This window comes from Uranotaenia lowii, chromosome 2, assembly GCF_029784155.1.
Source record: "Uranotaenia lowii strain MFRU-FL chromosome 2, ASM2978415v1, whole genome shotgun sequence".
NCBI lineage: Eukaryota > Metazoa > Arthropoda > Insecta > Diptera > Culicidae > Uranotaenia > Uranotaenia lowii.
The window spans coordinates 264,393,006-264,417,201 of NC_073692.1; the positions used below are offsets into that span (position 1 = coordinate 264,393,006).

The 24,196-nt window shown below is 38.7% G+C and overlaps 2 protein-coding genes across 3 annotated transcripts in view; one reads left to right on the forward strand and one right to left on the reverse strand.

Annotated features, from left to right (window-relative positions):
- Positions 1-24,196, forward strand: part of LOC129743982 (calpain-C) — a 109,080-nt gene that overhangs the window by 75,747 nt on the left and 9,137 nt on the right. The window contains exon 2 of one of the 2 annotated variants that reach the window (XM_055736245.1): positions 3,626-3,674. The exons of the other annotated variant lie outside the window; for it this stretch is intronic. The gene's annotated coding sequence lies outside the window, so the exon portion shown is untranslated. The remainder of the gene's footprint in view (positions 1-3,625; positions 3,675-24,196) is intronic. 2 annotated transcript variants of the gene reach the window in all.
- On the reverse strand, positions 17,123-22,450 carry LOC129742600 (uncharacterized). The gene has a single exon (XM_055734520.1). It carries the CDS (start codon positions 22,448-22,450, stop codon positions 17,123-17,125), a length of 5,328 nt encoding a protein of 1,775 aa, XP_055590495.1.

Consider the following 24,196-nt stretch of genomic DNA (forward strand, 5'->3'; position numbering starts at 1 on the left):
TTTGAATTTGCTGCGAAACTTGTCAACGGTAAACAAAAGTTTCAAAAAAATGTGTATGTTTCGAAAAAAAAATTGTTTCTTGCCTTCTTAATGCATTGACTTTAAACCAATGCTGCGCGTGTAGGAAGCAAAATTTGGTCAAAAGCAAGTACGTTCATTAAACTCCAACCTCTTTCCAATCAATTGGTAAAGTTGAATTCAATGTTTGATTAACTAAAATTTTTGACTTTTGTCCACTGGTTACCGCACTGTGCGTCGGAAGAAATCACACGAAACTCATTTGATTCAAAATGTTCAAGAGCGAACTTGTTTTTTTTCTCTATTAATTGAAAAAAATAAGGGGAATTGAGGGTAAAAATAGTCATAACGCCAATCAACAATGCTTGCGGTGGCTTAAATCTTAAATAACCTTCATTCGATTCCTTGGGAAAAACGCATAGGATGAGTATCATTTGGTTAAACAATTTCAAATCCGAACATGGTTTTCTTGAATTATATTAAAAATGTTGGGAAATTGATTGTAAAACGGCCATTTTAAGATGCGTGCGGTGTCTCAAAAGCCTTCATTCGACTCCTCAGAAGAAATTTTCTTCTACAATTCGTTTTAAATTGTTCAACGGCTAAATCTAGCAAAATATGAAAAAAGTGCAAAATATGAATAGACCTTAAATAGACAAACTGCATTTTTTGTGTTTTCTAGTATTCTCCATTAGAAATAATCTTCAGTATTGTTAGTTAAATTGCGGCAACTAGTGTACTTTAACTTTCAAAATCTTTTCTTCAACTTTCCAATAGAGGCTCCATTGATAGAATATGAGGCTCAATATTCAAAACTAATTAAGCTCTAGCATTGTGCCAAGACCAGCCTGTGGCAGCGAGTTACCAATTCAAGGCATAGACGAAACAAAAATCGCCGCTGACGCCAATTGTGCTGTCTTGGTTTTGCGCGTCGAATGGCAAATCGAGTTCAATTTATGAAAGGAAAAAAATCACATAATAATGATTGGGGCCAAACCTGTTTTAAAGCTTTCTTCTATTTACGGTGTCATGCAAAACTAAACGCGGTGGCTACTCACTAAGGGGCTGCCTATCGATCGATCCAATCATCTCTGCATGGATCCTTTTTTTCTACCGTGGACATGAAGTGAAAATAAATGCCAAACCAATATGCACAGTCAGATGCCTGCTAATGCCCAATTTGCATGACTATCGGAAAGGGGCATGAACAATATTCCGCAAACTTTAAGTCTAAAATAGGATTACTCGAACCGGCCCATATCTGGGACCCCCTATTCCTCAGTCGTGATGTTTTGTGTTGTCTGGTGTGAAGTGTCTGCCATAAACGAAAGTAAATTACGACCTTGCTGTGGCAGTTTTAAATCGTTTAGCGGAGAACTTTGTATCTATGGCGGCGCGACTCGATCAGAAGTTTTCCACCAGCAAAAACCGGTCTTTCTACTGGAACGAGAAAACACCCCCGCATTCTCAGCGATATACCTCAAATCCTGATCATAGAAATTTCAGCGACTAAAGGGTGATACGGTCAAAATTTGGTCAAGGGAAAACGCGTGTAAATCGGTGAAATCGTTTATTTGAAATATCATATTAAATTTCTTTTTCAAGTTTAATTAGTATAAAATTCAGGAAAAATATTCAGTTAGGCTTCCGCTTTTCGAAATCCGAATTGCCGGGCCTTACGCTTAACCCCTGCCATTAGATTTTGTACTGCCATCTTGTCCACCTTCTTCGCCGCAGAAAGCCAGTTTGCCTTGAACTGCTGCTCATCCTTAGCAGTTTTTTGGTCTTCTTTAGGTTCCGCTTGACAATAGCCCGGTATTTCTCAATTGTGCGGAGCTCTGGCGTGTTGAGAGGGTTCTTGTCCTTGGGAACCACCTGCATGTTGTTGGCGGCGTACCACTCCATGGCCTTTTTACCGTAATGGCAAGATGCCAAATCCGGCCAAAACAGTACGGAACAACCGTGTTTCTTCAGGAAAGGCAGCAGACGTTTATTCGAACACTCTTTCAGGTAAATTTCTTGGTTGACAGTCCCGGAAGCTATGAAAATGCTGCTTTTCAAGCCACAGGTACAGATAGCTTGCCAAACCAGATATTTCTTCGCGAACTTTGACAGTTTCATGTGCTTGAAAATATCTGCTACATTTCCCCTTCCTTTTGCCGTATGAAACTCCTGTCCCGGAAGCTGCTTGTAGTCGGCTTTGATGTCCATTACCACGCAGTCAAACTTCGTCAGCATCATCGTGTGCAGCCTCCGGGATCGGCAACTTTTAGCGATTTTGCCAGCTTTGCGTGCGAGTAGCTCGGATTTTCGCGATGCGCGAGCAAAATTTTGATACGCTTTTCCTTGGACGGCATTTTGACAACTGAAGAGTGAATTCCAAAATCAAAATAGGAGCAACATTCTACACACACACACCTTCAAAATGAGGAGTGTTCAGGTTTTTCAAATGCAAAATTGAAAGAAATACATCAAATTGATATTGACCAAATTTTGACCGTATCACCCTTTATATCAAATTAATCTGAATAAGCACTCTTGGCATAACAACAAAATGTGAATTTTTTAAACCTGTATTTTAGAATTTTATTTTTATAAGTATTCAGACAGAAACCAAATATTGATATTAAAATGAAAATTGGTTTTTGGTTTTGGAATATTATTTGTACATAAATTATTTTCTCTTTAATTCAAATTCTACATAAACAATTTTCACTAAAATTCAATTTATATAGTAGAGATAGAAAAGTTATATTTTATTTCGGATATCTATGTGTTGCAATATTTTCCTTTGATACACTTAAAGGCCTTAAAAATCTTACTCATGAAACAGTTTGAGCTTTTTATGATTACTCCACTAAGTATTAAGTGTCTTTTTTGCACCTAACAACCTGCTTGGAACATTGTATCAAACAAAACAAGATCTCCTCCATCCAGATCAGCGCCATTGAATATTATTATCTCAACAGTTTGGTTCCATTTACGATCGGGTGGTTAAATGACCTAACCGCACCGTGATATTTGGTATGGCACTCAAATTACCCGAAGTGGATAAAGGAAACTCGTTCGGAACAGCATAAATGGTTGGCACATAATCAGCGGGCCCTGGCTGGCTGATGATTGAGGTTTTACTCTATGGCCGATCGGAAAGATATCGGACAAAAAATATATACCCAGCCAGATCCAACTCGCCCCAACATTGCTGGAGTGAAAGTGAAAATTCAACGGTCTCTCCAAATCTGCCGTACGGATATTTCTTTATTTTTTCGTTTTCTTCTCATGGACATGATTTATTTAACTTGTTGGTTGTCGGTTCGGATAGATTGGAGATGACGAAATCGGTCGGCAAAACGCCAAAACCGGTCGATCGAGGAAAATGGTTAAACGGCGGGCGCGAACGAAAAGTTCAAGTGCCTTCCATCAACCCCGGGAGGAGAAGCAGGTTTTTGGCCCCCGGGGGACAATCCGAAACCGCTTTGCTTGAGAGTGAAGTAACATTGAGAAAGTTTCAGATTGATGAGATGGGATGGATGGGATATGTTGCTGCTGATGATGGCCGGATCATGCGAAATTATCGAGCTAATTTTTGTTTTTTACTTTTTTCCAGAAAATCTTCCCATAATCCTGGTGCTATCATGGAGTAAACTTGTGAAAAAGGTATGAAACTATTTCAATTTGTTTTCAGAAAATAACCTAGGGTAGAGGCGCCTAGGACAACGGCTTGAGGAAGTCGTTTTCATTATTTTAAACGAATTTCCTAGGTTCAAATACTGATTTTTGATTATTAAAATATTTCTCTTATACGGTTTAATGAAACTCTGTAGGAGACAGATCAATCCATTCCGTACTTTTGAATCTATTTAGAGCACCTGCAACGGTTCAGGCGTAAATATTGGTTTTAAGTATACCAGTTTAAGCAAAATTTGAAATTTTAGAATCGGCTAAAACACCCACTCCCCACCGGTGTAGGAGCAAATTTAAAACGGAAACACTTTCATTGCAGACACTCAATAATCGAGAAGAAAAAACCCATTTTATTGGAAAAATTGCATAAGTTTTGAGTTTCACGGTTAGTTGTCTTAAAATTAATTCTACGAATATTCTTTTTGACAGAACAATGATTTCAACTATTCTACCAGGATTTCATTAATTTAAAAGCAAAAATGACTACACAACGAGGAAAAAAGGTCAATTGAAACAATTCTTCAATTAATTCAATCAAATTGCTTTGAATCAATGGAATAAAGTTTTGTTGAAATGAAATGAAAAAGCAATTTTTTTTCAAGTTATTGCTGACATTGATAAAGGAAACGAGAAATGTTCATCCCAAAGTCAAAGGAAATTTTCCCTTGATTTGTCGACATTTTTGTTTGACAAAAACTTGTTTCACTATTTGTAAATTTATGTATGGATACAGAAAAATATGCTAATATTGACGAAAACTCCGAGCAATCCATACGAAACTAAAAATCTCTCAATATCTCAAATAAAACAAAAATTATAGAACAAACAATAAACATTTATTTTACCTCATCGAAAAAGTATTAAAATTTTCTTTTCGTTTATTTTTTTCAAATTTTAGAACGCTGACTGGATTCACTAATTCGTCGAGCCCAAATGAAAAGCTTTTTATTCAATTATATTAAATCGAGAATAATGTGACATCTATTATTTATACTTGATATGGTTTTTATTAACATCTATTCTCAATTTATGTTACGTATAGGGTGGTTGAAGCGAAAAAAAAACATTCAAATAATATCTCAAAAAGAAACTATTATCACACCCAATGTTACTCAAACATGTGTGAAAGAAATCATTGTTGGCTAAAATTTTCTCACCGTGAACTAAATCGGTCTGTCGTATATTTTGAAATCCTGTTCCAAATTTGGGAATTTTGAAATCGATAACTGTGCTAAAACAGCAATATACACCACCGGTGCCAGCCGAAATGTTTTAGCGTGGTCGAAAACCGTGTTTTGCATCTACCGTTGGGACAGCCCTTATAATTTATTTTTCTCATTCAAGTTACCTCATTGTCTTACGTCAGAGGTGCCAGGTGGACTGATTTATCAGGATTTGTCCTGATTTTCTAGAAACCGTCCTGATTTTTTGAAAACTCTCAAATTGTCCTAATTTTTGAAATTTGTCCTTAAAATGTCCTGAATTTTGAAAAAGCATCTCAATTATAATTAAACTATGAGAACTTTGAAACAATCTGTAATAAACTAATCAAGCTAGTTTAACCGATGGTAATCTTCGGTTCAGAAGATATTTAAATGGTGCTTTTCAGTATGAGCTGTAAGCCAGCCAAGAAGCTGCTCACGTCTGTTGCATAAATTAAGGCGTTTACAGTACCAGTACTTCGCCTTTATTTACGCAATCCATACAGAGCTGCATAGTATTTCCATAAAATCAGATGTGTCCTGAAAAATCCTGATTTTTTTCTTCGCGGTGTCCTGATTTATGACAAAACCACCTGGCACCCCTAACCAGGTTCCTACTTCCGTCGTAGGCCGATGACACAGTAAAAGCGATGGGATGCGATTTGGCGAACGCGGCCAATGCGAGCTCGAGCGGCGGAACAAATTGACAACGCAGCGCTTCGCAGCGTTGAGTATGTCAGGTTTGAGCGAATTACATACATTTTCATCAAATGTGGTTCGCCGCATTGAATCGCCGTTTCGCATCGCATCGCACTCACTATGTCATCGGCCGTACAAGAACACCGAAACTGTCTAACCTGGCCACGAACTGGCCGATGGCATGACGATCCGAGAGTGTGTGAAGTCCCAGTAAAGCACAACGCTGAGCATATGGTGGTAGGTTTAAAGGTTTCTCCCAAGGCAACAGCATATCATACAAATCTTCTTTTAATTGCTTCAAAACGCGCAATCTACACAGCTTCAAATGGCCACTGCACTAGTCTAGCAGATTCTAATGTTGAACGAACCAAACAGCTGTATAGAGCTCGCAGGCAGACAGGATGAGACTATTCTTTGCTTAAAGGTAAGCTAAATCCTAGTATCCGGTTAGCTTTCTCGACAGTTGCAGAGTAGTAATGCTTAAAAGTCATATGACTTTCTTTCTAGAATAACACCAAGATCTTTAATTTTGTCTGCACGATGCAATTGTTCGCCCAGAATATTACAATCGTTCAAGAAAGGTTGTTTCCCGCTTCCAAATGTTATGATACACAGCAAGAAAAAATCGTGTAAATTTAGATCGAAACCCATGCACGAAAACGGAACATCGATTTTCTTATAAAATTCTACCACGGTGTATTTTTCTCAACAATGTTATTTTTGAGGCGTGTAAATTTAGATCGAAAACAATGCACGAAAACGGATGACATAAACCGTCGTGTAAAAATACATAATGATGTAAATTTCAAAACATATTAACGTTAATATTACGAATCTTTCTTCAATAATCAGATTTTAGGTGTTGTTTATGAATAAATATGCCACATGGGTCATTTTATTTAACATATATTTTCGATACACAGCAAACTCAAAAAACACCCACCATCACTGGCACTGGAATTGTGGTTGTGTCCGATGAAACCCCAGCAGGGCGATGTTTTGCCGATCAGCGTCAGGCAGCATTCTTGAATCCTTCCGGAACAGCATAGTAATCGGAATCGCCTAAACATTAGAAACATTCAACATTGATTCGGCTTTTGATCCATTTATAAAACTGCAATTCCTGCAATCGAAAGAGAATTTGAAGTTCCATTTTTTTCATTTCGTCTATAACTATAACCTACCATTTTTTAATTCAATTTTGAAAGAATTTCGTTCGATTTTAATACAAAATTAACTGCGGAAGCGATTTTTTTTCTTTTCGCACAAAAAACAACTATCTCGGATAAAAACAGAACAATTTATGCCGCGAAAAAAAAAAAACAATGAATCTGTCGTGTTTTACATTGTTTTCGATGTAATTTTATATTGAGATATATTTGTTAGATCAGGGCGTGTAAACATACATCATACAAAATTGAGTTTATACCAACGATTCTAAAATAGATCAAAAAGAGTGTAAAATTACATCAGTTTTGAATTACACTGGTCAAAAAGTAGATCACTCGTATTTTAGATTGCGTATACTTTTAGAAATTTTTTGCTGTGTACAACACTTAGCAACACTCAAAACTAGAAGATTTACCGCACACCAGTTCACTACTGTATCTACACGGAAAAAAAATTGTGTGGCAATTTCAAAGACGTTGTCATGATAATTTTACCATTTCTGCGTTATAGTATTTTCAACCACGCAAAATATAACATCAATTTTGTAAAAGTGCGCTTGAAACATTATTGCAATTACTATGTACCTGGTAATTTTCGATAACTCTCAATGTTTGTTGGCGAAAATACTATGGTCGTGCATGATAATATCATCATAATTTCTATTACAAATAGCGTCCGCATAGTAATTCAGACGTTGTGGCACCAATTCATATCAACAAAATACCACGCACATGGTACTTTTGAGAACGAAACATATTTGACTCAAAAACATCAGTTTGATAATTTTACTATGGTAAACATTTTTGTTGTTTATACTAATTAATGATCATTAATTATCAAAACCGTGAGTAAACAAACAAATTTTTAGCTGCTTTCAAGTTTTATAACTTTCAAAATCTTTCCAGAGCATCGGGAGAACACACTAACATTGACCGACGTGTGTCGGAAGTGTGAATTTTAATGTTTAAAGTAATGTCATAATGCATGCGTGCAAATAAACAAACAAACATGCATAGTAATTTTACTATTTCAATCAAGCTCCTCGTGCATACTAATCTTATTATCATAACACATACTAGTTTCATCATGAAACATATCAATTTTACTAAGCAAGAAGTAAAACAATGCATCATTTCATTGACAATTTTACTAAAACGCAGTCGAATTCACTATGCGCAGCAAAATTGAGCACATGGTAAAATAGCTATGCTTAACGTATTTTAAACAACAAAACATAGGGGAGAATGAGGATACTTGATCCCTGGGGATACTTGATTCCTTAGCTATATCTCGAAAATGGAATATCTCACAAAGATCAAATGTTCTAGAAAAATGTGCCAAAATGAACAAAATAACAATGTTTGTAGTTTACAAAATTTTAACAAAATAATTGTTTGAGTAATTGAACTTTGTATTAAAAATTTCACAAAATATAACTTGAAGATCTTTTTTTATCACTTTAAAATGTTCCTTACATGGGAAAATTATGAAAAAAATATTTGTTCCAATGTATCAATCGTTCGAGCGTAAAATGAACTTCATTATGCCATATTTTTAAAGCAATGGAAAACTCTTAACTTTTTTCAGGAAAAGTTTTCTAAAATGTTGATTATGGGTACAATTGATCCCCTAGAGTTGGGTACAATTGATCCCCCTTCCAAACGGCATATTCTTCTTCTGAATTGATCGTTATGATTGTTGATTACGAAATTACTAATGTTTATCCGAAAACTAATATTTATCAAACAATTGTCTGAAGAATAGAGCAAAAATAATTAACTTTCTCTTAATTATAAAAAAATAGCGCCTTTAAGTATGCAATGTCATTAGCGTTGGTTGAGACAAAGTTGGAGAATTTTCTTCGTATGTCTGCTATAAATTGTCAAATGAGAAAAAACATGACCAAAATAGTCAATTAACATTCTATCTTGGGGTTTTGTTTGATTTTTATACAAGGATTAGGGCTTCCTGAATAAAAGATCAAGTCTCCTTCAATAGGGGATCAAGTCTCCCCTAACTTCAGAAAAATCGCAATTTTTTTACTCCCACGAAAATGCTTCTAGTTCATCAACGGATTCAAGTACCGTTCTAATATTTGGAGCATAGAAACTTGAAGTTACAAGTTGTCAGAAAATGTCAAAGACGGCGAATTGCTAAATTTTTCCAAAAAGATATGGTGAAAATAAGAAAAGGGGATCAAGTATCCCCACTCTCCCCTATTTGAAAAAATAAGGTTGCCTGTTGCCCGCATAAATAAGGATCGTAACCAAACGATTTCTTAAATAGTCAAACGATGATTTGATGAGGCGTAAAAAAACGCTTAGCAAACGATTATATGAACTGTGAAATAAATTGCTTGAATCGTGAATTCCGAATTGATTGTATTTTGAATATGTTGTTAGGTAATGTAATTGTTAAAAACTGTTAAAGCACTTATATGGAGGAACTGTTCATCAAACAGTTGAGATAACGGCCAAAAATCGCTCATGTAAACATATTTCGCACTTCAAACTGTAATTGTTAAAGTAATTCTTGAAGTACGCTGTTAAAGAGACATTCAAGGTTGAAGTCGTGAAAAGATTTGTCTTAACGTTCTACTACGCTATGCGTACGTTATTTGGAATCGTTCGTGAATACCAGGAATTTTCGGATTGAAAGTGAAAGAACCAATAATTCTAGATATTTATGATTTATTCATTAATTATCCATAAATCCATACCTTTAATGTTTAAATGTTTATAAAATTTAATCCTCCATCCAGTTCGAAGAACTCTTACGGCTTTCCGGCTACTCCGAATAATGTGGTAACAGCTGGAATCCATAACCTGGAATATGCGAAAAATGAAATAAGTTCTAATATTCTGTAAATTTTCTCTTTTCTGTTCTGCTAACTGGCCTAGTACTGTTGATTTTTTTTAAGAACTCAATCCACCTACCTGTTATTAACAGCAATCCGATGTTCCCACGGCGGCTTAGTGGTGAAATTTTCCCGGGCATCGTCGCTGCCCTTGCCGGAAGTTTCGATACTTTCATGAGCCTCATGGCTCCGTAGTTGAAGTGTTGAGCTGCTGAATGGCTGGAGGAAGGAAACTGGTGTTCCTTTTTAATCTTCGGAATGATGACCTTCGTAGTCCTCCGATCCATTTTTTTCGCAGGATCCCCGACGAGATGCAAAAAAAAAAAACAAAGCAACAATTGAAAAACAACACGCGCGCGAACGACATCAAACAGTGGTGCCAAGTATGAGGATTTTTCAAAATTTAGATTTTTTAATATTCCTATGTTAGTACAAATTTTAATATGATTTGAGAGAAAATAATTTCTGATATTAACAACCATAACTTATTTACCAACAATGTCAACTGCATCAATAAGAAAATTACAAATAAATTCGAATCAATATTTATATTTGTAATGAATTATTTATTATGATTTTTTTATGAATCATAGAACTATAGTAAAATATTTTTAGATTACATAAACAAATAGACTATCTGATTTCTCCCACAGTAATTCGTTAATACTGGGCTTCTTGTTTATAGTCTCTTCAGTAAAACGATAAAATTTGACTTAATTAACATTTAGTAGAACAAAATAGTCAAATACTAGTGACATTGAAATTTGGCAGCTCTGACTCTGCTTTTCGGTCATTTTTGACGTGGAGTTTGACGTAAAGATGAACGCTGCGGGTAACAGTTGCTGATCATTTTAACGATTAGTGATAAAATTGAAGTATCGTCCATACTATTGATTCACCTTTCCAGATTTCATCACTTTTTCACATGAACGTTCTTGTTTCGTTCTTATCATTATCGAAGTAAAGTTCAATATAACAGCTACATTAATAGAGACGATCACTTTTTCTGGAGCAGTAGATGTATTGTTTAGACTGTTGGAGATACAGTTTTTGAGTATGCGGGTGTTCATTTAAACCAGGAATTTAGTAGTTTTACTATGCTTTTTTTTGTGTGTAGGTATTGTTGTAATTCGTGGCTCCACATCCAACAAGAAGCATTATCACTGCAGAACAGCGTAAACAGTAATGGACCCAAATTACTGCCTTATGGTACCCTTAAAATTCGAATGAAGTCGGTTGATTCAGCGGAGCCAATTCTGACAGCTAAACGACGGTTTGTATAGGAATGGGGAGAATGATATTTTTTGATCAAATTTTCTGCGTTAGACAGATCAACTATCACACTATTATCGCACAAAATTTAAGCTTTCTGGAGTTTGTGTGGCCTGAGATACAGTAATTCTACGAAACTCAGAGTTTTTGGACTTTTACCATTCAAACTGCAATATTTCAGAAACTACGCAATATTTTTTATTGAAATGTTGCGGAGTGATTGTTGAAATATAAAGCTAGCATATCAAAAGTTACGTGAGGTACAATATTTTTTTAGGTTCATGCCTGAAATAGTGTACCTCGCGTAACTTTTGATTCCATCAATAGAACTTTTCAAAAACTTCAGACATGCTATTTTAATATTTCAACAATCACTCTGCAAAATTCTAGTAAAAAATATTGCGTAGTTTCCGAAATATTCCAGTTTGAATGGCAAAAGTCCAAAAAGTCTGATTTTCGTAGAATTACTGTATCTAAGGCCACAGAAACTCCAGACAGCTTAAATTTTGTGAGATAATAGTGTGATAGTTGCTCTATCTAACGCAGAAAATTTGATCAAAAAATATCATCAGTGCACGTGCTCCCCATTCCTATACAATTATGAACGGTACTGTACATATATACATACATTTATATTGATTTCTACATTCAATTTTGGAAGTCTGTAAAAACATTGTACTCTGACCAAAAATCAGGGCTAAGATACAGACAGCTTTTTTAAAACAAGGTTTTGTTCTGTTTGGTAAAGCTGGTAAACATTTTATGTATTTTGAAATGTATTCATTAAAATTACAAAGAAAAGTGACAAACATGTAAACGACTAAAAGGACTTTTTCGATTATTCCTTAAAAATAAAATGTTATATGGCTTTTTATCAGATTTACTGTGACGTTTGTAAGGTTAAATGTTGAATTGGAATCAAACAAATCCTTCACTATTGAACCATTATACAGAATTTTCGACCCAATCACAAGTTACACAACACAACAAGGCTTGCGTAACATTGAAAGAAAAAAAACCCGATAATTAATTGGATACTGATCGAATCTTTCAATTTCCAATTGGCGATAACTCTAAACCATTGTTCGGGCAGACACCATCTGCCGAGTTTACCGGAATGTTTGCATACAATTTTTCCTAATCTAACGGATACCTTGATGTAAGCACTGCACTGCCAGATCAATCGGCGGCTGTTTGGCGATGCTCGAGGCATCGGAAATTTATTTTCGAGCAAAAAGCAGTGAAAAACATATGTTCCGTTGCCCGGTGCCAAGTGATTAATCTTTCCGGTACTAATCGACCGCATGATTTGCTCATATGCGCTGCAAATGTGGTTTCTAAGTTTCCCATTTATGGATTGCCTTTTGATACGGTGATTATCTAAACTGTATTCGTAGTAAGCAGTCTAAAACTTATATCAAACGTTAAGGCGCTCTAAAATGTTTTTTTTTATCTTAAACTGCAAATTACCCAATGCGTAGTAGCTTTTTTTTTAACTAGGCTCAAATGAAATAAATAAAATAAAATAAATATTATGAAATAAAAAAAAGTATGACTTCACGTTTCTAAGCGAAAGAAGAACATCGGAAAGCACACCCTACTTATTAATCTATTTCCTCACTATCATTCATGTTGAATTTTCTCACTGAGGCGTCTTTGCCAGAAGAACACATTTCACATCTTCATCTGCACAGAATACATTTTATAATCTATTCTTTTATCACAGAAGAAAATGTAAAATAATTTCCCAAACTGCAATGGTCAATTTTATACACATTCACAGCACAGAGCCTCAGGTGTTTGGCCAACGCCTTACGTTTTGCTCTACTGTGTGATCGCATTTCTGCCAATGTTTCTCATATGTTTTACAAGTTATTCTTCTATGCTGAGCGGCATGTTTCGTCAATATTGTTTGTTGGGTGTTTTTCTTCAGTCATCCCCACTTAGTCACTCTAGCTCTCATATAGACACGATCCCTCGGCCTGGGTCCAATTTGGAGCCTCGGCTTCCAAATGACTTTCGTTGTTTTCTTCTGCCCACAGCCCACGACAAAGACCGCGACAATGCCGTTTGGAGGCCATTGTAAATATTTATCATAATTTTCGTCTTTGCCAGTGACGATGTTCACTGGCTTATTGTTTTGTTTCTGTTCTGTTTTTCAGTGCGATGAACTGCACCAACCGCGTTATCCAAGTTTTGGCGGCATTGTTACACAATTGACAGGCGCAGCGCATCGTAAACCGAGTTCGTTTTGAGCATAGTTATGAAATCTGAACACCACGTTTTTTATACGATTAGATCGTTAGAATGTGTCATGTGGTTCATATAGCGCTCTGGGTTTATTTGTTGTTTTTCATTTTACATGAACAACACCCATTTTTTAAGCACCCTCTAAACTTTGAAAATAATTATCATAATATTTTCAGTTTTAACCCAGTTTCGTATGCACCTATTCATCTCTTAATTTAACTTGAAAAAATAATTACATGGCGATGAACCTAAACATAATCCTGCGTGAAACATTTCTCAGCGATTAGTTTTCTGTGGGCCACACTAATCCTGCGCTTGTAGTTTGCACTAATTACGACCGATAAAAGACCGGCCGCCGACGCCCAAAAGAACCATGTGCTTAGCCAAGAGAGCAATTGAAACTTCAACGGCCGTTAAGTGGGTTAATGAAATGCTGTTACACTTATCACAACTTCCACCTAAGCCTCCTGAGGCTCCTCTCACTAAGCTGTGTGAGGCGAGCGATCCGAACAACTGCACCGGATAATGTTTACACATATCGAATCTGGCTGTCGATTAAGAAATCATAACGTTGCTATGTTTTGAGATTAAATAGGATTGGTATCTACCTCTACTAGCTAAAGTCTACGCGTCTCAATCGACAATGTTCAACAATGTAGCGGAAGATTATGAATCTCTCTACTCATGTATCGAATCGATTGTTTGTCGGCTTATAGGGCTATAATTGTAAAATCCGGAAAGCAATATTAAAAACAAATTTGATTTTTTTTTAAATAAAAGTTCATGAATAGAAATATAAACAAAAATTGAAATGAAAATTTAAAATTTTAATTCTGAAAATAAATAAATTTTATCGTTTTATTGATCAATTTAAAGGGTGATACGATCAAAAATTGGTTTACCGGAAAAATCAACTTGACGTATTTCTTTCAATTTTGCATTTAAAAAACCTGAACACCCCTCATTTTGAAGGTGTGTGTGTGTGTAGAATGTTGCTCCTATTCAGACTTGTAAACCATCGACATTTTCTCTGACAGTCGCACAGCCTGCTTTTATCAGTTTCATTGTTCGTGCCATCAAACGAATGCGACCGAAAACTTGCCGAACAGTCGACTACCATCAAACGAAACGACATTCATTCTTCTTTGTGTGATTGTCGAACGAAATGTCGTGTCTTTGGTACACGAGAGCGATAATTTGATGGTCAAACGACCATCATTCCCGACAGTTTACGACATCGCCTATCTTTTTCACGCAGCAGAACTTACAGACTTAATAAGCAAATGCAATCTTTTCTATTCACTCCCTGCTGTTGAAAAAAAATTCGCCACTCTGCAGCGCCGGGTTATGTTTGGATGTGTTGAAAGTCAAACGACTAACCACAAAAAAGATCAATATTTCATTTGACATTTTTTTGTTCTCCGATCAAACGATTGCGCTCTCCACGATTGTCACGAACGATGTGTGATGGTAGTCTCCGGAAAAATTCAAACGATGGTGACCACTTACAAGCCTGCTCCTATTTTGAGTTTGGAATTCACTCTTCAGTTGTCAAAATGCCGTCCAAGGAAGAAGAGCAGTGTATCAAAATTTTGCTCGCGCATCGCGAAAATCCGAGCTACTCGCACGCAAAGCTGGCAAATCGCTAAAAGTTGCCAAATCAACCGTTACAAATGTAATTAAAGGGTTTGGGGAACGTTTGTCGACAGCCAGGAAGTCTGGATCGGAAACGAAAACCGGAAGCCGCTGAGACGACAAAGAGAGTTATCGGTAGTTTCAAGCGAAACCCTAACCTCCCTCTCCGAGATGCCGCAAATAAGCTGGGTGTATCGTCTACAACCGTGCATCGAGCCAAAAAACAAGCCGGACTATCGACTTACAAGAAGGTAGTGAGTGACTCCAAATCGCGATGATAAACAAAATACGACGGCCAAAGCGCGATCCCGGAGACTGTACACGACGATGCTGACGAAGTTTGACTGCGTGGTAATGGATGACGAAACCTACGTCAAAGCCGACTACAAGCAGCTTCCGGGACAGGAGTTTATACGGCAAAAGGAAGGTGTTGGGGTCCGGAATGGGCCAATACCTGGGTTCCTTGCTCGTCTGGTCACCCCTTGCAGGTCGGTGTCAGGTCGTTGACCTCAAGCCAAACTCGTGATCGTCAACGGAATAAAGCTTAGTTCTTTTAGAAATGGGACAGTTACGAATGCCTGTATCTAAAAAACCATTCGTTTAAACGAAATACTTTCTTTGAAGAAAAATAAGGTAATGTTATGATCTTTTATGGAAAAATTTGAAAAAAAATATTTACCGTTTTTGGTTAAAGAAATTTCTACTTTATTCTTGGTATCTCCCATTGGCCGGCGCACACTTTTTTCAGTCATGGTATTGATCAGTTTCTCCAACTTATACTTCGTAAAATCTATATTTCAGGTGGCTTCACCCTCCTTCTTCAATTTTTGATACTTTTTGGTCCAATACTTCTCTGGAAACTGGAAACTGGAAGCATTTTAGTGGATACAGTTGTTCCGAAATGAACAAATTTGATTATTTTTGACCACATTTTTGTACGTTTTTTTTTCGGTACCGGTTTTACAGCTTAAGCGCTTTGGAACTATCAAAAAATATATGTTTGAGGTTGGATTTCAATGAGTCATCACTAGGCAACACTATCAGCTTATCGGAGAAAATTGTTTTGGACATTTCAGCGATCTACCCTTAGTTTTTCGTTTATTAAAAATTAAAAATGCTGGTATGAGACTTGACTTCCTTGATGACCCTTAACCGTTGTTGCCGATCATGTGCTTCACTCCAATGCTTGATTTGAACTTTGTGGACATTATTTACAGTGTTTGCATACTTATCCACCACAAAAACTCAGTAATTCTTTGAATAATCAACGGTTTTTTCAGCTATCAATTTGATAATGACGTATTTTAAAGGAAACTGTGCAAAATAATTTTTTTCTTTTTCTCTTGCATCGTACATATCTCAAAAAACGCGTAAAGTTTAAATTTTGAAAAAAATAGGTCGAATAGTATTTTTTACAGGCAACAAAATGCTGTCAAAGTTTTTAATATCCAATAACTAGTTAACGAGCTATTAGCAAATGAAAATGTCCCATTTCTAAAAGAACTAAGCTTTACCAAGTGTCGTTATTCAGACTCGGAGATGCCCTTTTGATTCGGATTTTTGCGGAACAGATAAAAAACACTCGCGGATTCAACTTACTGCACATATATTAGGATTTAGGCTTAAAAATACAATTTATACTTATAACTAATTGCAAGCAGTTTGGGTACGGTTCACAAGCGATCGCATCAACATGCGACTTAGGTATTCGGGAGTGGATGCTCAACTGGTCGGTGATGGCAAGATCAATTGTGTGCAGGTCTCCAGATTGAACTCGGATATTGCGATGTTTTTCAGACAATGGACCACTCTCTTATCAGCTGTTATCTCAGCCTTGGTGATCACCGATGATGACTTTTACTGACGATGATGGTGCCTATTGTCATAGGTAGAAAGAGATTCACATAGGACTCAAGATTAGATCATCCCCAGAGCGAGTTCTCCGTACGTGGTCACCAAGCAATTTTATTCATCTCCGGCTCAATGTTATGCTACCACAGTGGTTCCTAAACTAAACATCCTCACCCACCCAGAAATCAAACATGCATTTCTGAATTTATTTTATTCAAGAATAGTGAGGATCAGTTGGTGTACTTTGGTAACTTGTATTGCAAAATAACTCTGGATAAAATTGACATGATCTTCAGACACAAACCATTAATTCTGCCTTCGCAGACACATCCCTTAGGATAAACTGACATTGATCTGACTCCAAATTTTAAGTCTGATATGATTCTCTGAAAAATTCTCATAATGCTGACTGGTAATCTGACACAAACATTCCATCATACAGGTTTCTCTGACATAATCATTTCGCAAGAATTCAGACATAACTTCAATTATTCTCCATCTCAACTTCAGAACTCTGATTTGAATTTTCATTCGAATCTGGCATAGGTAATAAACACAATTTCTCAACAGGGCGCTTTTTCAGCCCTGATTCCGTTTTTAATGTGACTACTCGAACCACACCATCTTGTCCTGGATGAAGCTCTACAATTCTACCCATTTTCCATCGACATGGGGAAACATTTTCATCCTTAATGATAACCAAACGACCCAGGTCAACCGACACTGAAGGTTTCCACCGTTTTGTTCTGGCTTGTAGTTGGCACAGATATTCTCTACGCCACCGTTTCCATATTAATTGCAAATTTTTCTGCATCAACTGAACTTGATTAAGCCGGTTATCTGATATTTTCAAATAGTTTTCATCTGGCATGGACTGTAGGGATTCTCCAATAATAAAATGACCGGGTGTCAACGGATCCAAATCATTTGGATCGTTCGAAAGTGGTGTAATTGGTCGCGAATTTAAACACGCTTCGACCTGAACCAGAAGCGTCGCGAAATCTTCTGTGCTGACAGGGTTTTCGCCGATTACCCTTAGAATGTGCTTTTTTGCGGAACGCACCGCTGCCTCCCACAAACCTCCAAAATGTGGAGCGCCGGGTGGATTGAAATGCCACCTAATTCCTTCGCTGCCACATTCTTTGAACATTCGTTCCCGATGGGTCTGACACTTCAACAGACGAAACAATTCAACCATTTGGTTCCTTGCGCCCACAAAGTTCGTACCGTTGTCCGAAAATATCTCTGAGCACCTTCCTCTTCTTCCGACAAATCTACGTAATGCCTGTATGAACCGTTCTGTAGATAGGTCTGATACCAGCTCAAGATGCACCGCTTTAGTGGACATGCATACAAAAACAGCAACGTACGCCTTAACCACTGGGCGTCTGGGGGCCGGGCGAATGTATACTGGACCAAAATAGTCCACTCCTGTTCTAAGGAATGCACGCGAAACCGTTACGCGTGAAGCTGGTAGTTCTGACATAAACTGTTGAATCGGTGTGGGACGAGCCCTGAAGCAGGTGTGACATTTTTGTACAATCTGACGAGCCACGCTCCTGCCACCCAAGGGCCAAAATTTCAATCTAACAGTAGCTAAAAGCAGCTGAGGACCAGCGTGTAATAATCGACGATGGAAGTGCTCTAATATTAGCCGAGTAAAATTGTGACGAGCTGGCAAGACAACCGGGTGTTTTGCAGTTTCTGATTCAGACGAATTACTCAATCTACCACCAATTCTCAACAAACCATCGGAGAATATTTTGGGATTGAACCATCTTAGTTTAGATTGTCTTGAAACACATTCGCCCTTAGACAAAACTCTCAACTCATCAGCGAAACACTCTTTTTGGACACACTTGACTAAAGCTCTTTCTGCTTCTTCCATCTCAGCTGACTGTAGGAAAGCTTGAAATTTAGCTTGACGTTTGGATGTTAACAGCTTTTTCAACCTCAACAAATAGGCTGTACCTCTGACCATCTTAGTGTAATCGGAATACAAACTAAAATACCAACGATTGAAATCTGACTCATGCTCTGAATTGTTTGTTGCTAATGCTGTGACTGTAGTTCGACGCCTTTCTTCATCACCAATTTCCGCCAAGTGGTTAGTCGGTAGTTCTGGCCAGTTTTCCTTGTCTAGCGTCAACCAACAAGGACCTTCCCACCACAGGCGATTTTGACCAATCTCTGCCGGTGGAATACCCCGAGAAATAAGATCTGATGGATTGTCAACGCCTGGGACATGCCTCCATTCAAACCCTTCCGTGAGTTGTTGTATTTTGGCAACTCGATTTGCCACATAGGTAGTCCAAGTAGATGGAACAGCCTGTAACCATCGCCACACGCATGTTGAATCTGTCCAAAAGTAAACTGGGCAATCAAATTTCATAGAATCCTTTACGAAACTGAATAGTTCAGCCGTTAGCAGAGCACCACACAACTCTAGGCGGGGAATCGATTGACTTGCAAGCGGAGCTACCCTCGATTTTGCCGACAACAAACAAATTTTAACCTCTCCATCAGAGTTAATGCTTTTAAGGTAAACGCAACCACCATATGCTTTCTCCGAAGCATCTGAAAAACAGTGAATCTCCTTGTGAATGGCTCCTGGGATAATGTTGCACCGTTCAATACGAATTTCGTTTAGTGTACCTAGTTGTTCGTAGTACTTCAGCCAATCCTCACCCACCGTTGGAGGTAATGGCTTATCCCAGTCCAATCTTTGGTCATCATTATTCCGCAAGGTCCACAACTGCTGCATGAATATTTTTGCAGTTGTTATTGCAGCACCTAGGAGTCCCAACGGGTCGAAGAGCGTTGCAATTACCGACAGCACCTTCCGTTTAGTTAGAACCGTGGATTTTGGAATTTCGGAAATGTTAAAATGATACATGAAGACATCAGATTTCGGCAACCAAGTGAGTCCAAGGACCTTCATCGAGGGATCTATGTCCGACCCGTCTGAAGCTTCTTTAATGGCTACACTCTCTTGTGGTAGTCCTTGCAGGACCTCTAAACAATTTGATGCGAATTTTCGCAACCGAAACCCTCCAGCTCTTGCAGCTTTATCCAACTGAACTCGCAGTTCGAGGGCTGCATTTGCATCTTCTGCACCTGATACTACATCGTCCATGTACGTATCTTCCGAAAATACCTTTGATGCCAAGGGAAACCTCTCCCCTTCATCCAATGCTAACTGCTTCAAGGTGCGTGTTGCCAAAAACGGAGCAGGTTTGGTGCCGTATGTTACCGTCTTCAGCTCAAACGTCTTGACTGGCTCCGATGGGGACCTTCTCCATAAAATCGACTGTAGTGGACGATCTTCTCTTGTTATGTTGATTTGGCGAAACATTTTCTCAACATCTGCGACGACCATAATCTGACACATTCGACAGCGGAGTATAATTGCCCGAAGATCGTCCTGGATTACTGGACCTGTTAGTAATCCATCATTCAGTGAGACTCCAGTAGTTGTTTTGCACGAAGCATCGAATACAACACGCAATTTAGTAGTCGTACTATCCTCCTTTTCCACCGGGTGGTGTGGTAAAAAACAACGTTTGATATCAGAAGCTTCCTCAACTTCTTCCATGTGACCTAGCTGTATGTACTCGTCCATGAACTTAGTATACAGCTCCCGCAATTCCGCGTTTCGAGCTAGCCTACGCTCAGTTGCACCCAGACGCCGTAGTGCTATTTCCTGTGAGTCGCCCAATTTAGGAAAAACCTCCTCATTCCTAGGAAGAGAGACCGTGTACCTTCCATTACTGTCTCTCTGTACCGTTTTCTGGAAAATTTCCTCGCAATGCCTTTCCTCCCGTGAGTATAGGTTTTCCGAACCCAGCTCCTCACAAGCCCAAAACCGAGCGACAAGAGTTTCAAGAGACTCTGTTGATGAAACATTGCAAGCAATCCGTGCTGATGTACATTGCGATAAACCTCCAGAAACGACCCAACCAAAAACTGACTCCGTAAGTGTTGGTAATTGATCACCGATGGAAATCCGCTTTCCCGTTTCGAAGAAGTCGAAAAACGATTCAATTCCCAACACTAAATCCACCACCTTCGACTCGAAAAATGCTGGATCCGCCAATTCAATTCCATCTGGGAATGACCATTCATCCGTTGATACCGTAGCAGTGGGAAGATCAACAGTTACTCTGGGTAGGACCAGGAATTCCATTTCTTTACAGTAGCTGTTCACTCTCGAGCGCACCACCGCTTGAACCTTTTGCTTAACTCTTGTAGATGTCTGACCAATTCCAAGTATCGTAACATCTACCCTTTTCCGACTCATCGTCAAACGCTGACTCAATCGTTCCGATATGAAATTGCCTTCTGACCCCGAATCAAGCAGCGCTCGAGCTGGATATCTGTTTCCCAATTCATCTTCCAAGAGAACCACCGCAGTTGCTAAGAGAACCCGACCGTTAGCCATTTGTTCAACACCCGATGATAAGCATGTTGATGAAGCTGGGTTAGAAACCCGAAATGATGACTCTCCTCGCAATTGATCACTCTTAGAAGTGCCATTGGTTTCGCCTGACCTCGACGATTCCGGATTTTCTCCTGCCTTGCCCTTGAAACACACCAGTGTGTGATGGCGTCCTCCGCAATTCCGACACGAAAACTTAGACTGACATTCCCGAGCCATATGGGAAGTTCTAAAGCAGTTCCGACATAATGAATTTGTTTTCAAAACCGAATCTCTATCCGTAACCGACAATTTCAAAAACCTCGGACACTGATGCAAGGGATGCTGGGATTTACAAACAACACATTTATTCCCTGAATAATTAACATTGTTGTGGAATGCTCGAACGTTGAGCTTTGGCTTAGTTACCACCTGAGAGGGTATGGTTCTATTTTCATTTGACCTTTGCGGAAGCGATTCTAACACTTGAACTCGCCGATGAAGAAAACCAGTCAAATCAGCCAATACATCTTGTTCCTTTGAAGCTGATTCCTCCTCCCAACTTCTTCGCGTGATCGGATCCAAAAGAGAAACAAGATAATTCACAAGCAACAGATCCTTGTAATCAGTAGGTTCTAACACCTGATCTAACGTGTTAACGATTCGCTCAAACCCTTCCAATAACTGAAGCAATTCACATACCGACTCCTTTGTCAACGAAGGTAACTTAAACAGCGATTGAACTTGTCGCTTTTTTAATTGCTTGCTGTTATTGTAACGCTTTAACAGCATATCCCATGCAACGATGTAATTAGCCCTTGTTATTTGAAGAGGATCAATTAATGATTTCGGTTCACCCTGAAGACATCCCTTCAAATAGTGGAATTTCTCCACCTCCGGCAAATCCTGCTTGTTATGGATGAGCGAAATAAACAGATCGCGAAACCCGAGCCATTCATCTATGTTACCATTAAACGACTGCAGCTTAATTTGAGGAAGCCGAACATGATCAAAACCACCAGAATTACTATGATCATTAACATGAATGGATTGATTAAGCTCTGTACATTCTGAACGGCCCTTCGCCTTATCCATCAAGAATGATTTAGCGTAATAGTAGCGATCACTGAACTCCTTCCGTTCTCTTTCATAAACTTCAACATCAGATACGAAATCTTCGTGTGATTTGATATCAATAAGAACTTCACTAAATTTCTCCCACAAATCATCCACCGCTGTCAATCTCACCGAAACCTGTGCATATGTTGCATCTTCCTGGAAAGTTTCCACAAACTCCCAAACATCAGCAAAAGACAACTGAATTTCCTTCAACTTCACAGTTAAGAATTTTAACGATGGATTCTTCGGATCCTTAACAGCCTTGACTGTGGGCATTTTTACAACTTGTTAAACCGACTGATACAAATATCAATAGCTCAAACCGGACCAACTTAATCAGCAATCACCAACAAGTTTTGAATGGAGGGAGCAAGGTGAAGTTATTCAAGGTAAAAAATCCGAGAAAATGAGACAATTGTTCTAACGAACAGTTTTGTACTCAAGGAATTGCGCCGTTAATGATTATTTCCAAAAATTGTTCTTGTTTAAACCATGTATTAAAAACATCCACTCAATTTTAACCACTGATACAAAATAAATTGATGTGATCATAAAATCCAGAGTTCAAAAAAAGTTCACCAACTTAGACTAGGAACCACTGATTTATGTAGCTTACCGAATGTTGCTTTATCTTGTCGCTCAGCTGTTGCGATGCTCTCCTCTACAGCGCCAGACCAAACCATGCACATGCAAACCGACCAATCATGCACTTCACCGTTGAGCGACACCAAATCTAACCGAGCAGCAGTTGATGAACCCGATCTCGAGCCACAAGGGAGGGGGCGATCTGAACCACGATAGCCGCGCCTCAACTTCTTCTTGATCGCCTTCGTACCGCGTTGATGTTGAACCAAAGGGAGGGGGCGATCGGAACCAACCAAGACAGCCGCGCCTCACCTTTCCGAACAGCCTCCGTACTGCGTTGATTATGAGCTTGAAGGGAGGGGGCGATCAGAACCAACCGAGATAACCGCGCCTCACTTTCACGACGTCCGCCTTTTATGTAGAGTTGAGCTTTGCTATCGACTTAGCATGCACCGAAGCATACCCCAGAACCACCGAATCCGAGTTGAGCTCCGAAACCCAGTGAGATTTGTCCAAATCCCTGATTTAGACAATAGCAACTAAATGGTTTCGCTTTCGATGAATAGCTAATAGAGAACAAAACCGCTTTGTTCGACCACTATTAGCGATGGCGATGAGGAGTAAGCGCGTCTAGTTTTCTCGGCGCAAAATGGTGAATCCTTTGGCGTCCCCTATTGTATTCAATTCCTTTGTTGTATCCGGTCTACGGCCCTCATCCGGCTCGAAGGACCAATGTTGGGGTCCGGAATGGGCCAATACCTGGGTTCCTTGCTCGTCTGGTCACCCCTTGCAGGTCGGTGTCAGGTCGTTGACCTCAAGCCAAACTCGTGATCGTCAACGGAATACCAAGTGTCGTTATTCAGACTCGGAGATGCCCTTTTGATTCGGATTTTTGCGGAACAGATAAAAAACACTCGCGGATTCAACTTACTGCACATATATTAGGATTTAGGCTTAAAAATACAATTTATACTTATAACTAATTGCAAGCAGTTTGGGTACGGTTCACAAGCGATCGCATCAACATGCGACTTAGGTATTCGGGAGTGGATGCTCAACTGGTCGGTGATGGCAAGATCAATTGTGTGCAGGTCTCCAGATTGAACTCGGATATTGCGATGTTTTTCAGACAATGGACCACTCTCTTATCAGCTGTTATCTCAGCCTTGGTGATCACCGATGATGACTTTTACTGACGATGATGGTGCCTATTGTCATAGGTAGAAAGAGATTCACATAGGACTCAAGATTAGATCATCCCCAGAGCGAGTTCTCCGTACGTGGTCACCAAGCAATTTTATTCATCTCCGGCTCAATGTTATGCTACCACAGTGGTTCCTAAACTAAACAGAAGGGGAAAGGTGGCAGATATTTTCAAGCACATGAAACTGTCAAAGTTCGCGAAGAAATTAGTCTGGTTTGGCAAGCCATCTGTAC